Below are 15,836 nucleotides of genomic sequence, written 5' to 3' on the forward strand. Positions count from 1 at the left end.
GTTTAATATCTTCATTGACAACCTTGATGAGGGAATAGCATCCACCCTCAGCAAGTACCTGATGGTACAAAGCTGGGAGGAGTGGCTGACACGCAGGAACACTGCGCTGCCATCCAGAGAGACCTGGACAGTCTGGAGAGCTGGGCAGGGAGAAAACAGATGAGATTCAACAAAAGCAAGTGTAGAGTCTTGCACCTGGGAAGGAATAACCGCTTGTATCAGTACAGGCTGGGGATGACCTGCTGGAGAAGACCTCAGTGGAGAAGGACCTGGGGGTCCTGGCTGATGACAGGTTGGCCATGAGCCAGCAGTGTGCCCTGGTGGCCAAGAGAGCCAATGGGATCCTGGGGTGCATCAGGAGGAGTGTGGCCAACAGGTCGAAGGAGGTGATCCTCCCCCTCTACTCTGCCCTGGTCAGGCCCCACCTGGAGTATTGTGTCCAGCTCTGGGCTCCCTGGTATAAAAAAGACAGGGATCTCCTGGAGAGAGTCCAGAGAAGGGCCTCAAAGATGATTAAGAGCCTGGAGCATCTCCCCTGTGAGGAAAGACTGTGACTGTTCAGCCTAGAGAAAAAGACGACTAAGGGGGGACCTTATGAATATTTATAAATATCTTAAGTATGGGATGCAGGGGGAAATGTCCAGCCCCCTTTCAGTGGTCTGTGGAGACAGGACAAGGGGCAATGGCTGCAAGTTGGAGCACAGGAAGTTCCACACCTACATGCAGAAGAACTTTTTCCCAGTGAGGGTGACAGAGCCCTGGGACAGGCTGCCCAGGGAGGTGCTGGAGTCTCCATCTCTGGAGAGATTCAAGACCCATCTGGATGCCCATCTGTGCAATATGAGCTAGGGAGCTGCTTTGGCAGGGGGGTTGGACCGGATGATCGCGAGGTCCCTTCCAACCCCTATGATTCTATGATTCTATGATGGAGAAAGAAGACAGAGTGGGTAGGGGTAAGGAGCCTTTGGGGCAGCCTTTCTGGGAGGCTGAATGCACCAACACATTTGGTTCACTGCTTGGTTGTCTTTAGTTGCATTTGTTGCTCTGGTGCAATGACGAATTATCCAAGAAGATTTTTCTCTCCCAAATAGTCATTATTTTTGCAGAGGTTTTGTTACTAATTATTGATGACTCATAAACTGCAGGAGCTGTAAGTCTGTGAGCATATCGGGTGGGTAAAGACTTTAATATTGGTGACTGAAAAGGGTGGAACTGTAATGAAGTGTTAAGTACGTTGTGCTTAATGGTACAGCTATGAATGTAACATAATTGATCATTACTGATTTACATAAAAACATATGATTTAGGAAAGTACCACTGAGTTTGTCTTTAATTCCTTGATTAATAGCTGACTCCTGTGGAGATGGCCTAGGAGGTTAGAATGATACAAGGAACAATACAGTTTAGAATGTTAAAACAAAAATTTCTTCACTGTTTTTAAGCTTTTGTTATTCCCCGATGCTTAGTTTAGTTATGGTTTTTGTTTTTGTTTGGGGGTGAGGGGTGTTGTTTGTTTCGTTTGTGGGGTTTTTTTTCCTTTTTTGCTTCCAACCCTGTGTCTGTTCCTCTACTCACTGAAATCTGGGATTTTCTCACTGACCCCTTTGCAACCAGGCTTGTCACCACATGGTTTACCAGAAAAGTTTGTCATGAGATACTGTACTAATTGATTTAGGTTGCAGATCTGTTAGCAGCCCTTCCTGACAGTTAGTCAAAGAATGAGAAATTTATTTAAATTGGAAATCTTCAGCAATGAGATATTCACTTGGGTCACGAAACGAGCAGAGGTATGCTTGTGGTCTCACTAAGACACAACATTCACATGGTCACATTCTTTTGGGGGTTGGGAAGATGTGAAATTCAGGCCAAGGGGAGATCTATAGGACACTTGTGAAGGCCAGGCACTCGTGTCATTATTGTTGCTGCCTTCTTTAGCCATATTTTGAGAGACCAAAGCAAGACAGTCACTTGTACCCAGACCAGTTTGGGCATATAAATCCAAGGGACTGATTCAGCTTGTAAAACAAATCTCCAGGTGCAGGAAGGAGGATTTCAGACATACATTTTGATGGATCTGATGAGAAGGTTTATTAATCCTTCTTGTACCCAGGTTCATTACCAGTCTTGATCTCAGGGTCCTGTCCATTTCTGTGCATTGTGTAAATAATGAAGTTGAGCAGCTTAGGGATGTACAGGTTGTACATGTTGATCTTTCAGATACAGCCAGACCTTTCCTGCATCCCTGTATGGTACAGATCAGGATGAGGACAAGTTCACCTACATTAGGGCTCTCAGACTTTCCAATCCTCATTAATCTTTCCTGCTCTTACCAAAGGCAGGGGTGCCCTGAAACTGGAAGGGAAGAAAAGACTAATAAGACTAATTTAAAACTTGGTGGGGTTTTTTGTTTTAGATCAAAGTCCATCATGATGAAAAATGTATTTAAGATTTTTCTATATACTATATACTATGGGAGTGTGAATGTGCTCTTTTTCTTTTTTTCTGGGTGGGGTGGGGTTGGGAGCTTTCAAAGAACTATTTCTCTAACTTTACTCATAACCCATGGTTGATGATGGGTGCTAACTTTCATTTCTATTTCGATACGCTTACTTGGCATTAAGTTACCTTCTGCTATGGCAGGAGCTCAAGTGGGAAGTGGAGCTTTTGTGTGAGAAAAGGAGAGGTTAACTACACTTATATTGGGGGCATTTTTTGCTTTGGAAAACAGTGGCAGGCTTTGTAGTTTAATCTTTTGGAATACTGCCTGTTACCACCTTCTGACGTATGTTGTTGGTCTGAGAAGAATCGATGCTCAGCAGTGCATGAAAGTCTAACGTGTCAGTTGTAGCTATACATAATACCACTGTCTCACATGCAGGCCAAGCTGTTAATACTTAACACAGTATTGTGTTCTCTGAGGAAAAAAATTGAATACTGGTAACTTCATATATTCAGAATGTTTATACCTGTTCCCTTGAAAAATACTGAATTTAAGAATAAGGTAATACCTAGACAAAAGGCTCAAACTGACAAGCACTACAAAGCGAAATTGCTGCAGAAATAAGGCTAAGGGATTCCTGTGTGTCAGGGAACGGTCCTGGGAATCTGCACACAATTAGGGTTTTGTTCAAATTACACCTCTCGCAGTTAACTCACCTACACCAAGTACCTGCGGTAATTGGTACCAGGAAAGCAGAGAATGTACCCATCTGGAGATCGCTTACTTGCAAATAATCATTTATACACATGAAGGGAACAATATTTTAAGGGTTCAAGGGTTCTTTTCCTTAGGTACATGCATCTGTGGGAGGACATAGGTATTGTTCAGTTGCTTAACAACCTTCTGTAGTTAATGGTCTGAAGTGAAACAAATCAATAGTGTACAGAAGTGTATTGAAATGTATCAAGATATAAAAATTAAGGTAGTCCAACTCCTAAGAAATAGGGCAAACAAGGCAGCCACAGCCAATCACTGCTGGCTTTCTTGCAATATCTTTAAATTATGATGGGTTCTCATGCCATGTGAAAAAATCATGGCTTACATGGTAGCAATGTTTTTTCCTGAAAAATAAAGGCTGTGGTTCTAGAAAACAATTTTAAATCTGCAATCCAAACAAGTTCTCTTGTCTGAAAGGTCACTTTTTTCCCCCCTAACCAAAACCCTTAAAATATTACTATTGAATCTATGTCACAAGACTTTTGATACAAGTTCTGTATTACATTCAAATGATTAAGGCTAGTTTTGTCCAGAAAAACTAGTTTTCTGTAGTCTTAGGCAAAATAAAAGTCCTTCTGTGATATCAAGGTATGTTGCAGAGGAAAGAGGGGAAAGGAAGTGGTGTTTCTTGTTTCCTTATTTAAAACCCTACAATATTTAACTTAGAAACCAATAAAACCAAATTAGGAATTCGGTAATGTATGTTCATAAAAGATACACTTCAAAGCAACTAGATTAAGACTGCTAGTCATATGCCTGCCTGCCTTTGAGAGTCTTTCACGGTTCTGTTTGATCTTTCATTCTTGCATGCAAAATGCTATCTTGCTAAGAACCAGACTGGGAAAATATATCTGTATTACTCTTCTTTAGCAGGCTTCAACTACAGAAGTACAAATTGGGCCCATGAGACTGACACAAGATCCAATTCAGGTAAGATGCTCTTTCAGTTTCTTGATACAGTCAATTCAGAGTTAATGGAAGAAGAAATCAAGGTTCAACCCCTGTAGTTAAGTAAAATGTTTTCATTTCACTTGTACAAGGACTGTGAGGTAGGTAATTGCTGTTTTGGTTTATCTGATTGCTTGAGAAGAGATCTACAAGTAAATTATCTTGGAAAAAAAGGTGCTTAGATTTCCATTAGCATCAAATCATTCCTTTTTTATGTCCTGTAAAGGACAAGTTTGAGTGTGTATGTGCATTAGCAGGGGAAAGAGCTGCCTCTCTGGATGTTAAAGACTGTTCAGTTCTGATACACCAAAGCAGAGAGCTCCGTTACAAAGTTTATGTACCTCTTGAGTTTTGCTGGGTTTTGCACAATAGAGCAGAGAAATGTGTTTTTACAGGTCACCAATCCAAGAAATCACACCAATTCCAACAAAAAAGGTTGAACTTCAGCTTAAGCAACAACAGCTCTCACCCATACTTGCTTCTGTTTCTGTACATTGTGTTCCTGTGCCAGAAAACAGATGCCAAGCATTATTATTTATTTATATATATTTTTAGCTTATAGTGGTTGTTAGAGGTCTCAGATGATAGGAAATTAAATAATCTTAGTCTTTAACAATGCATTAGTGATAGCATTCATTTGAACGAACTTTTTGGTTCACTTAACTCTGTAAAATACAGAGTGACTCAGTCCCCAGTTACCTTTTCCAGTTTGTTTTGGGCTTTTTTTCCCCCATGTCTGACAATGGGAGGGAAAACCTACACGTGCAAGAAATGATATTCTTAAGGAAAATAAGTCACAGTTCTTTGGACTGTGATCATCTTCAGAAAGATGGTCAAGCACATATTTAGCACATACAAATGCTCTTCGTGCTTATGTCAGGATTCTACTTCGATAAAACTGGACTTGCCAAAATGAAGTAGTACCAGTGTTAGTTGCTGTAAGTGAATTTTTTTTAATATAAGAAGAGAAAGTGATTTCTTTGTTGTTTTAAAGTGATTGACATGCTTCCTGGTATCTTGTCAGGTGTTGATGTTATTTTGTCCCTCCATTACACAAGCAAGAGTCTTCGGTACTGCCAGAGGAGACCTTAAGTAAGGCAGAAAGCAGACCTTACGTAAAACCATTAACTGAAGAGTTTTTCGTAAAGGCATTTCCATACACAGACTTATTTACACTAAAGGGAAAACACTGTAAAACCACCTCCTTTGTTTGTGGAACAAGCCACGTTACCTCAGCTAATTTGGCAAGTATTGCACACATCCACGCATTTTAAAAGATGTGTGTTAATATTTTATTCCATCTTGACAATGGACTTACGTGTTTCCCTGCACAGTGCAAACAGCTACTGAATATTACATTTTAAATGTCTGTTTGTGGGTGCTTAGTCATGTTCACAACTGTCTTAGAAGCCAATTTAGGTTTTTAAAGCAATTGCCAATGGTGAGAAGGTGGGGGTACCACTGTTTATTTTATTCTGGTGCGTGTTACATGCTGTTTTGGGACACCTGTACCAACCTTGAAATGGCCAGTATTTCTTGCCTGAGAGGTGAGCTTACTGGTGACAGTGACCTGCCATAAACCATTTAATAGATTCCTCACTGGACTTCATGACCTTCTTTGTTGAAGGACAAATCTGCTTTGATTTGTACTGGATCATGACCCAGAAGGTGCGGGCCTTAATGAGCAAGGAAAAGACTCCAAAGCAAACATACCAGCTCCAACCCTTCAAACGCCCTCCCTGCACACACCTTGCACATCTGCCCTGACTTTGTACTAAAGCTTGCAAATGATCACGCTTTGGTTATAAGAGCTAAAAGATTACAATGATAAAAGTCCATGTAAATGGGCTTTCTCCAGAGACTGAAGGAGAGAGATGGGATTTATAAATGTTTAGTGCACATAAAATAGCTGTCATAGCCTTTTGCAGGTTTACCAGGGCTAAAGGTTTGGATGCCCATACCCATTCAAATGTTGTCACGCCCATTTAAACAGTGCATTTTCGCACCTCTTAGGACATTCATAGACCATCATCTCTTATACAGCATTGTCGTCAAATTCCATTTCTGATTTGATTGTGATCTTCCCACGAATGATGATGAAACACAGCATTTTGCTGTTCTCCCATGCCTATTTTCAGAGTAACAAGACCTCCTCCCTAACTTGATTCAGAGCTACTATGTGTTTTCCACCTTAAAACTCTCTTACTGGAAGAGAGTAACATAAGATATTAAGTAAATTTACTTTCGCTTCTCAAGCTGCTGCTTCTAATTTTCTCAGTTTGATGGTGGTACCACATGTGTCTACTCAACAGGTGTTTCTTCCTGTATTTTTCTGTACATGTATGACAAACTGGGAACAAGGCCTGCAATAGTTGTAGAAAGCAAATATTCAGAAAGATGATAAAAATGCCAATGCATCACCAAAAAATGTAATGGTGTCCACAGGAGAAGTCCACAGTGCTCATAAACCAAGGCAGCACTGAGTAAAATGGTCTTTTTACAGTAATACTGACAAATTACACAGAAAAAAATACTTACATATATTGTTATTTTTTAAAAAAAACCACAGATTGAACTCAAGCTTTTCCTTGACAGTAGTATTTATATGGATTGTTATATTTTTTTCTTGACCATGAGAGCATATCTTGCAATATACTTCTAGTTCCATTATATTTTGATGGTTCACAGAAAGACTCATACAGGCATTAATGAGAAAGCATGGAGGTAATTCTTTAAAAAAACTTTTAAAATTAGTATTCTCAGAACACACTGATAATTAGCTACCTGGGGGAGATGAGGTGGTTAATTAAGCTCCATTGTTTTACAGCTAGTAAATGATTGCATTTTGCAATCCTTCATTTCCAATCTGTGAATGTTGAGAGAGGCAAGGTATCAATAAAATGTGCCTCCAAAAACCTGTTTTCTGAACCACATTGTCCTGATCAAACCAGAACTGGAACAAAGTTAATAGCAGTTGGAACCAACAGAAGATTGTATCAGAATAGGGACTTCACCTGAGTATCTGCAGACAAAGCCTGCTGCTCAACCATGCCACTGCTTTGCAACACCTAAGTGGCTGGAATATGGGTGATTAGGTAGATTGACTACAGTTTCATTGGCTTTTAAGAGTTGGCAACCCAAATGTGCTTGCTATTAACTTCAATTAAAAAAAAATATAATAAATGGAAACTTAAGATATTTCTTAATATTTATGGAAATTCTGAGTATATGATTTTCTTCCACTGTTTAATGAAAGCTTGACTGGTTGTCCTGCCACAGTAACATGAATTGATCTGTTTATTGTTTAAAATTCAACAGTCCAGACAGCTCAAAATAAGAGAAAAGTTATGGTCACATTTTCTCGCTTCTAGGCTGATGTTGTTGAATTTCACATAGTGACAACGCCACTACATAGAGCAACACAGATGAAAGGTTATTCACATTTCTTCAGGGAATTTGGGGCATTTTTTTTTCATATTTCGCTCAGGCAGTTTGTTTCAGTGAGCTCAGAGGATTATTTTTATTTGTGAAATAAACAGAGGTTTATTTAATACATAGATTACATGGATTTATACATAGAACCAGTTGGGAACAACCCAAGGGTACTGAGGGAGCTGGCAGAGGTGCTCGCCAAGCCATTTCCATCATTTATCACCAGTCCTGCCTGAGTCAGGACAGGTTCTGGTTGACTGGAGATTAGAAAATATGATGACTATCTACAAGAAGGGCTGAAAGGAGGGTTCAGGGAACTATAAGTCTGTCAGTCTGATCTCAGTGCCAGGAAAGGTTATGGAAGATATCATCTTGAATGCCACCACACAACACTTACAGGACAACATACAGGTGATCATGCCCAGACAGCATGGGTTTATAAAAGGCAGATCCTGCTTGACCAACTTGATCTCCCTCTATAACAAGGTTACACACTTGGTGGATGAAGGAAAGGGAGGGGAAGGCTGTGGATTTTGGCTGCATATGTTGTCTACCTAGACTTTAGTAAAGCCTTTGGCACCATTTCCCACAGCATTCTCCTGAAGAAATGGCTGCTCATGGCTTGGATGGACACAATCTTCATTGGGTAAAAAACTGGCTAGATGGCCAGACCCAAAGAATTGTAAATGGAGTTACATCCAACTGGTGGCTGGTCAGAAGTGGTGTTCCCCAGGGTTTAGTGCTGGTGCCAGTCCTAGTAATATAAATGTTAATATGTAGTAAAAGCAGCATTTGCCTATAAAGAAGATTACAGCATCCACTTCTACAGTAGTATGATTTTATATGCAAGTGTTCATGCTGCTTTCATCATATTTAAGTAACTCTGTCAAATTGACTCTATCTAATTCTAAACATTGTATTTAATATCTTTCTCAATGATCTGGATGAGGGCATTGAGCACACACCCTCAGTATGTTTGCAGACAACACCAAGTTGGGCAGGAGTGTTGTTCTGCTGGAGAGCAGAAAAGCCCTACAGAGGGATCCGGACAGGCTGAATCAGTGGGCTGAGGCCAACTGTGTGAGGTTCAACAAGGCTGAGTGCCAGGTCCTGCACTTGGGTCACAACAACCCCACGCAATGCTACAGCCCGGGCAAGAGTGACTGGAGAGCTGCCTGGGGCTGCTGGTTGACAGTGGGCTGATACATGAGGCAGCAGCGTGCCCAGGTGGCCAAGGAGGCCAACAGCATCCTGGCTTGGATCAGAAGTCGTGTGGCCAGCATGACTAGGGAAGTGACTGTGCCCCTGTACTCAGCACTGGTGAGGCCACAGCTCAAGTGCTGTGTTTGGTTTTGGGCCCCTCGCTACCAGGAAGACACTGAGTTACCGGAGCGTGTCCAAACAATGGCAACAGATCTGATGAAGAGTCTGGAGCACAAGTCTTGTGGGGTGTGGCTGAGGGAACTGGGATTGTTTAGTGTGGAGAAAAGCAGGCTGAGGGGAGACCTTATTGCTCTCTACAATAGAGCAAGAGGAGGTTGTAGTCAGGTGAGTATTGATCTCTTCCCTCAAGCAACAAGCAATAGGAGAAGAAGGAATGGCCTGAAGTTGCTCCAGGGGAGGTTTAGATTTCATTGAATCAGAATTAGGAACATATTTCTCACCAAAAGCGTTGTCAAGCACTGGAACAGGTTGTGCAAAGGAAGTGGTTGAGTCACCACCCCTGCAGGTATTTAAGAGATGTGTGGATGTGGTGCTTAGCGACATGTTTTAGCAGTGGACTCTGCAGTGTTACGATTAATGGTTGGACCTGATGATATTAAAAGTCTTTTCCAATCAAAAAAATTCTATCATTTTTATGATTATTCTCTGCTGACTTTCTGTGCAGTGTGAATAGTTGCAGATAAGCTTTTCACTTGTTGAGGCCTTTCCTCATAGCTTCGCTTTGTGGCTATACCCTCACAGCATAGTTGTACTACATTAATGTTTTTCTTCATCTGCCACACAGGATGGCATGGTTGGTGATTAGTTACCATGGTAAAAACATGCAAATTGTGATGCAGCTTGTCTACATGACCTGTGTTCCTAGCTGCATAATTTTTACACTAATAATATATGTACTATAGGGCTAAGATGAAAAAAATTTCTCTCCTAAAACCACTATTTCTTTCCTACATAAAGCACATAAAACAGCTGTTTTCACCCTTTATTCTCTGTGTCAGTTATCAAACAGACTTCCTAGAACATCAATTTCATTTTTGGAACAGTGCCTCAGCACATATCATATGTGATCTTTTGTTAGTAGTTCCTTAGGTTTTTAGTTGAAGTTGTTAAAGCTGCCTATCATATTTACATAATTAGGGACAATTTACTGGGTAAAAATTCTGATGTCTGAAGTAGGTTTTTTCCCCTACCTATACCTGCTTGTTTGTTGTTCCTTTCACCCTCCCCTGCTGGGTCCCTTCCAACTCAGGATACTCTATGATTTTCTGATATTTGAAAGAATATGCGCTAACTACGTTTTGATGTACATCAAAGAAAAAGAAATTAATAAAACTGTTAATTGTTTGTCTATGAATAGTGATAATTAAAGCAGTTGCATTTCTGACAGTTCATTACAATGAAAAACGAGCGTAGCCGGAGTGGCCAGATGAGAGCAGCAATGATGTCTGAACATCTATCTACTTACTCTGGGTGGCTGTTGATTGAACATGAGTTAGAGAGACATCATCTGGCAGCTCTTTTTGTCCTAAATATCAGTCCTGTGCAGTTAACTATTGATTACCTATCAATAAACCCTTTATATATTAAGAAACATGCTGCTGCATCAGCTGTGTTAGTCTGTAGTTAATCTTCCCCACTTTCAAAGTAGGCTCAATCTTTTGTATAGCAGAAGTGTTTGTTAAGATTTGCACTATGCAGAGAACTCTGTTGTATGTTTAATGCAGTGCCAATGTTCTCCCTGCTTTGCAGGTTTTGCTGATCTTTGCAAAAGAAGACAACCAAAGTGATGGTTTCTGGTGGGCTTGTGACAGAGCTGGATACAGGTGCAATATTGCCCGGACTCCAGAGTCAGCACTTGAATCGTTTCTTGATAAACACCAGGAAATAATCGTTATAGATCACAGGAACACCAAATATTTTGATGCGGAACATATCTGCAGGTAACCGAAAGGACTTCATGCTTCTCTCAAACTTCCGAATATGTTGTACCAAATCAAACTTCCCAATTTTAAAAATTAAAAATAGGAAAAAAGGAAAAAAAAAAAAAACCCAACCCAAAACTATAGTTAAATGGAAGTTTGGGGATTGAGACCAGGAGGTGTGCGTACATCTGGAAGTGGAGAACAGTATGAAAAATACGCTTTTGGCAAAGCTGAATTGTTGAATTGTCTCCTTAGGCCATTGGCTTTTATCACAGCATAAGCCAGAGCTGTTGTGCAATTATTCCCTGCTGTCTGTGCCTGCTTCTTTTCTGCATTACCGCAGTGTGAAGCAGCAGGGCTCCAAAGCTGTATGTTTGTCCACTGGGTCAGGCACTGCCAGCTCTTCACGGAAGTTCACATTGCTCTTCTGGTCCACATGACACTGTTAGTAGCTCTAAGGATGCAAATGCATGGTATTGGGAGTCTTTACTAAATTACACTGTTTCTGCTGAAAAGCACATTTGTACCATACACCATATTGTGCTTTTCAGTCTACAATAAGCTAAAATTTGCCATGTTTATGATAAAGAGCTTTTTAAAGCTCCAATACTTGTGCTAATGGAAGTTCTTCTAAAGACCAACAGGTAAATAAAATTACTGTTTATTCAGGACAGTGTGACACGGTTGAAAAAAGTTATCTTTAGTAAGTAAAACATGAATGGAATGTTCTCCTGATAGGTAGTCATATTTTTTTTCATTTTCTCAGTAATATGTGAAGCAGTAACATTTTGTTTATTCCGCTTGTCATAAATGATAGTCTATCATATACATTTGCTATACCTTCTTCTGCCTGCATGCTCCAAAAGCACTTTCCACCCTCTAAAGAAAGTTTTACAGTATCTAGATGGACAACGGTAAATGTGGGAGAAGGTCATGGAGTTTCTTGTTTAACTTATCTAATGGATTGTCCTGGTTTCTGTTGGGAAAGAGTTAATTTTTTTCATAGCAGTTGTATAGTGCTGTGTTTAGGATTTAGGATGGGAATAATGTTGGTTAACACACTGATGGTTTTAGTTGTTGCCAAGCAGTCAAGGACTTTTCAGCTTCTCATATTGGCCTGCAAGTGTGAGAAGGAGACGCTCAAGAGTCTGGGAGGGGACACAGCCAGGTCAGGTGACCCAAACTGACCAAAGGGATATTCCGTACCATACGACATCATGACTGTATATAGCTTTGGATGAGCCAGGAGGTGGGGCAGCTCAGCGTCTTGCTGAGCACCAATTTTGAGTGGTGAGAAATTGTGCTGTGCATCATTGTTTTGTACATTATTATTATTGTGGTGGTTGTTGTTGTTACTGTTTTATTGTTATTATCTTTCTTTTCTGTCCCATTAAATTTTCTTTATCTAAATCCCTAAGTTCTACCATTTATTTTTTTCTTCATTTTTGATTTTCTTCCCTGTTCCACTGGGAAAGGGGATAGAGAGTGAACAGCTCTGTGGTTTAGTTACCTGCTGGGTTAAATCATTGCACTGGTACTGAAAAACGGATTGTGTAGGTATAGACTGACCTTTCTCAACGCATGCATTCACAGCAGCCTGCCACAAATAAGCTAAGTAAATGGGACAAACTTTTCCTAGATTATAGGAGTGTATTTGAAGAGCTGCTGTTCATGCCCTGTGTTTTTGGAGCTCTTGCCTCTTCACTAAGTTGACCAAAATCTGAGGAACCTGGTAGCAAAATGGAAATGCATTTTCTAAGTGGGGATAGGTAGGTTTTGGCTGTGTGATACCCCTGTTTTCTAGACTTAATGGTGTCTTTCAGTCCTGGTTTTATCTTACATTGTCTGTGAACATACTCAGCATGACATTGACAAAGCATGAGGTATAACTGAAAAATTTTTGTTTCTTCAGGTCTATTCGTGCCACAAAACCATCAGAGCACACTGTAATACTTGCTGTCATCCCACGCACGTAAGTATTACTGTTTTGAGAAAGATTCTTGGTTTGCTCTGTAAAGAAGTTATGTGTAACAGTTATTTTATACCAGGAAGTATCTTGCTAGTAAGCCTTATAAAGTAAGTTTAATTTTATTTTACCTGAAATGTTTTAGTGATGTTTTATGTGGCTTATTTAAGTATTTGATAACTTTCTTTCTATATAGTCCAGTACTAACCCCATCGTCTTCAAAGGAACACAATGTGATGTCTTGTATACTAAGAAAAAATAGAAAGTTTTGCATTGGTTTCTTAAATGAAAAAAAAAAAAAAAAAGCTTTGAATTGCTTTCTAAAGGAAGTAAAATAGAACAAATAAGACACTAATTCTTAGGGAACTGGATAGTAAAGGAAACTTCCATCCAGTTGGTACTGAACTCACCAGGATGTTGTCATGAAGTCCTTGTTCAGTAATTCATACCCCTTTATTGAGGCAGAATTCTTACTAACTGTCCTGGTTTTCAGCTAAGATAGAGTTAGTTTTCAGAAGAAGCTCAGATGGGACACAGACAGGATAGGTGACCTAAAGTAACTATAAAGGGTGGTCCATACAGCATGACGTAATGCTCAGCATAAAAAAGGGGGCTGGCTAGGGAGGGGCAGCACAGTTCTGGTACAGTCTGAGGGTCTGATCAGTCATCAGGTGAGAAATCACACTCTGTATCACAGGGTGTATATGTATATTCTGAGTACTGCTGTTCCAGTGAAGTGTTCTTATCCCAACCCACAAGTTCTACCATTTCCTTCCCATTCTTCTCCTCATTTCTGAAGGGAAGGGGTCAGTGAATGTACATGCAGTGCTAAGCTGCCGACTGTGGCTGATACACCACACTGAATTAAACACATTTTTAACAAATACTTTCAAAAAAGACACCTTTCCTGTCTTTGTTAAACTCCTGTACACTACTATATTCATTTTATTTTATTAATTTCCTAGCTCAATTAAAATATTAAGGAATAGAGTTGCAGGATAACTATTCCTGCCAAGATTAGAAAACAGACTAAGCAAGACATTAAAACTTGCTTCACTTTTAACTTAATAACACTTTTTAAGATTACTTCTCACGGATGCCTTTGATCCTCTTCATCCTTCCTTTCTATAATGCTGTTGTGTATCTGTGAAAAGACACATGAATTCTGTATAGTATTTCTCTGGTTTGCTGTAGGAATAACTGCCAAGATGTAGTAAAAGCAGCATTTATCTATAAAGAAGATTACAGCATCCACTTCTACAGTAGTATGATTTTATATGCAAGTGTTCATGCTGCTTTCATCATATTTAAGTAACTCTGTCAAATTGACTCTATCTAATTCTAAACATTGTATTTAATATCTTTCTCAATGATCTGGATGAGGGCATTGAGCACACACCCTCAGTATGTTTGCAGACAACACCAAGTTGGGCAGGAGTGTTGTTCTGCTGGAGAGCAGAAAAGCCCTACAGAGGGATCCGGACAGGCTGAATCAGTGGGCTGAGGCCAACTGTGTGAGGTTCAACAAGGCTGAGTGCCAGGTCCTGCACTTGGGTCACAACAACCCCACCCAATGCTACAGCCCGGGCATGAGTGGCTGGAGAGCTGCCTGGGGCTGTTGGTTGACAGTGGGCTGATACATGAGGCAGCAGCGTGCCCAGGTGGCCAAGGAGGCCAACAGCATCCTGGCTTGGATCAGAAGTCGTGTGGCCAGCAGGACTAGGGAAGTGACTGTGCCCCTGTACTCAGCACTGGTGAGGCCGCAGCTCGAGCGCTGTGTTTGGTTTTGGGCCTCTCACTACCAGGAAGACACTGAGTTACCGGAGCGTGTCCAAACAATGGCAACAGATCTGATGAAGAGTCTGGAGCACAAGTCTTGTGGGGTGTGGCTGAGGGAACTGGGATTGTTTAGTGTGGAGAAAAGCAGGCTGAGGGGAGACCTTATTGCTCTCTACAACTACATGTTAGGAGGTTGTAGTCAGGAGTGTTGATCTCTTCCCTCAAGCAACAAGCGATAGAAGAAGAGGGAATGGCATTAAGTTGCTCCAGGGGAGGTTTAGATTGGGTATTATGAAAAACCTTTTCACCAAAAGCATTGTCAAGCACTGGAACAGGCTGGCTACGGAAGTGGTTGAGATGACACCACCCCTGCAGGTATTTAAAAGATGTGTAGATGCGGTGCTTAGTGACATGGTTTAAAAATGGACCTGGCAGTCTTAAGTTAATGTTTTTGCTTGATGATCTTAAGAGTCTTTCCCAGCCTAAACGATTCTATGATTCTGTGATTTTGTTTTGTAGATCTGCTGACCAAGAAGAGACTTCTGTTCTTCCCCTTCTTAATGCAGGCTTCAATAGGGTATGTATGAATAACATACATAATGTAGTAACCATGACTGCTTCATAAACTAGAGACACTCCCACTTGCTCAAATTGAAAACTACACATCTGAGTCTTAAGAAGTCACTGATGAGAAACCAGTGAGAACTAGTTGGGAATTCTTTTCTTTTCAACAGTGTATCCAGGAAGTGTGTGAAGTAAGACAATCTATAATCTAGTTAACCCTTGCCGAATACACAGGAATACTGACAATAACTTCTTTTGGTCTGCTTGAATAGGTATTTTTTATGACTGCATTAAAAAAAAAAAAAACAGTTATGGGGGACCCTGATTAATGTGTGCTGCATATCGTAGCATGCCGAGTAGTCACCCGGAAACTTCCGTGCTCCTCGGACTGCTGGGATTCCTCCTCTAAAGGGGCTACAAACCTAGTCCTGCTCCTCCTGATGTGAAGAAGAATTTAAATTTTTTTCCATAAGGTCTGTTGTTTTGGCTTGCACCCTTTCATATCAGGACAGCATTAGAGGCTCTCCTGAACAGGCAGTAGAAGGGAAGAAAACTGTTCATAATGTTGCTCAGAAAAGCTTGGTAGGAGAACACAGAAAGGCAGGAATTCTCAGCTCTAGAAGTCTAGGTTCAGTTGCTTACCCTCTTCCAACCTTTGTTTGAGTGGCTTTGGATGAATAATAATGTTATGTTAATGTAATATATATCAACTGTAAGGTGTAACAGCCACTTGTAAAGAAGATTATGTGTTGAAGCAATAGAAGCACATTGTTGGACACTGTAT

At 40.5% G+C, this 15,836-nt stretch overlaps 1 protein-coding gene across 1 annotated transcript in view; it reads left to right on the plus strand.

Moving 5' to 3' along the window:
* The window catches only part of PDE8B (phosphodiesterase 8B), a gene marked incomplete at both ends in the record, with an annotated part of 82,832 nt that overhangs the window by 33,417 nt on the left and 33,579 nt on the right, over positions 1–15,836 (plus strand). The window contains 4 exons of the mRNA XM_084277977.1: positions 4,088–4,147; positions 10,571–10,761; positions 12,656–12,715; positions 15,008–15,065. Of these exons, the coding sequence (XP_084134103.1) occupies positions 4,088–4,147; positions 10,571–10,761; positions 12,656–12,715; positions 15,008–15,065 (369 nt within the window). The remainder of the gene's footprint in view (positions 1–4,087; positions 4,148–10,570; positions 10,762–12,655; positions 12,716–15,007; positions 15,066–15,836) is intronic.

The sequence above is a fragment of the Gallinula chloropus genome (assembly GCF_964237585.1).
Source record: "Gallinula chloropus genome assembly, chromosome: Z".
NCBI lineage: Eukaryota > Metazoa > Chordata > Aves > Gruiformes > Rallidae > Gallinula > Gallinula chloropus.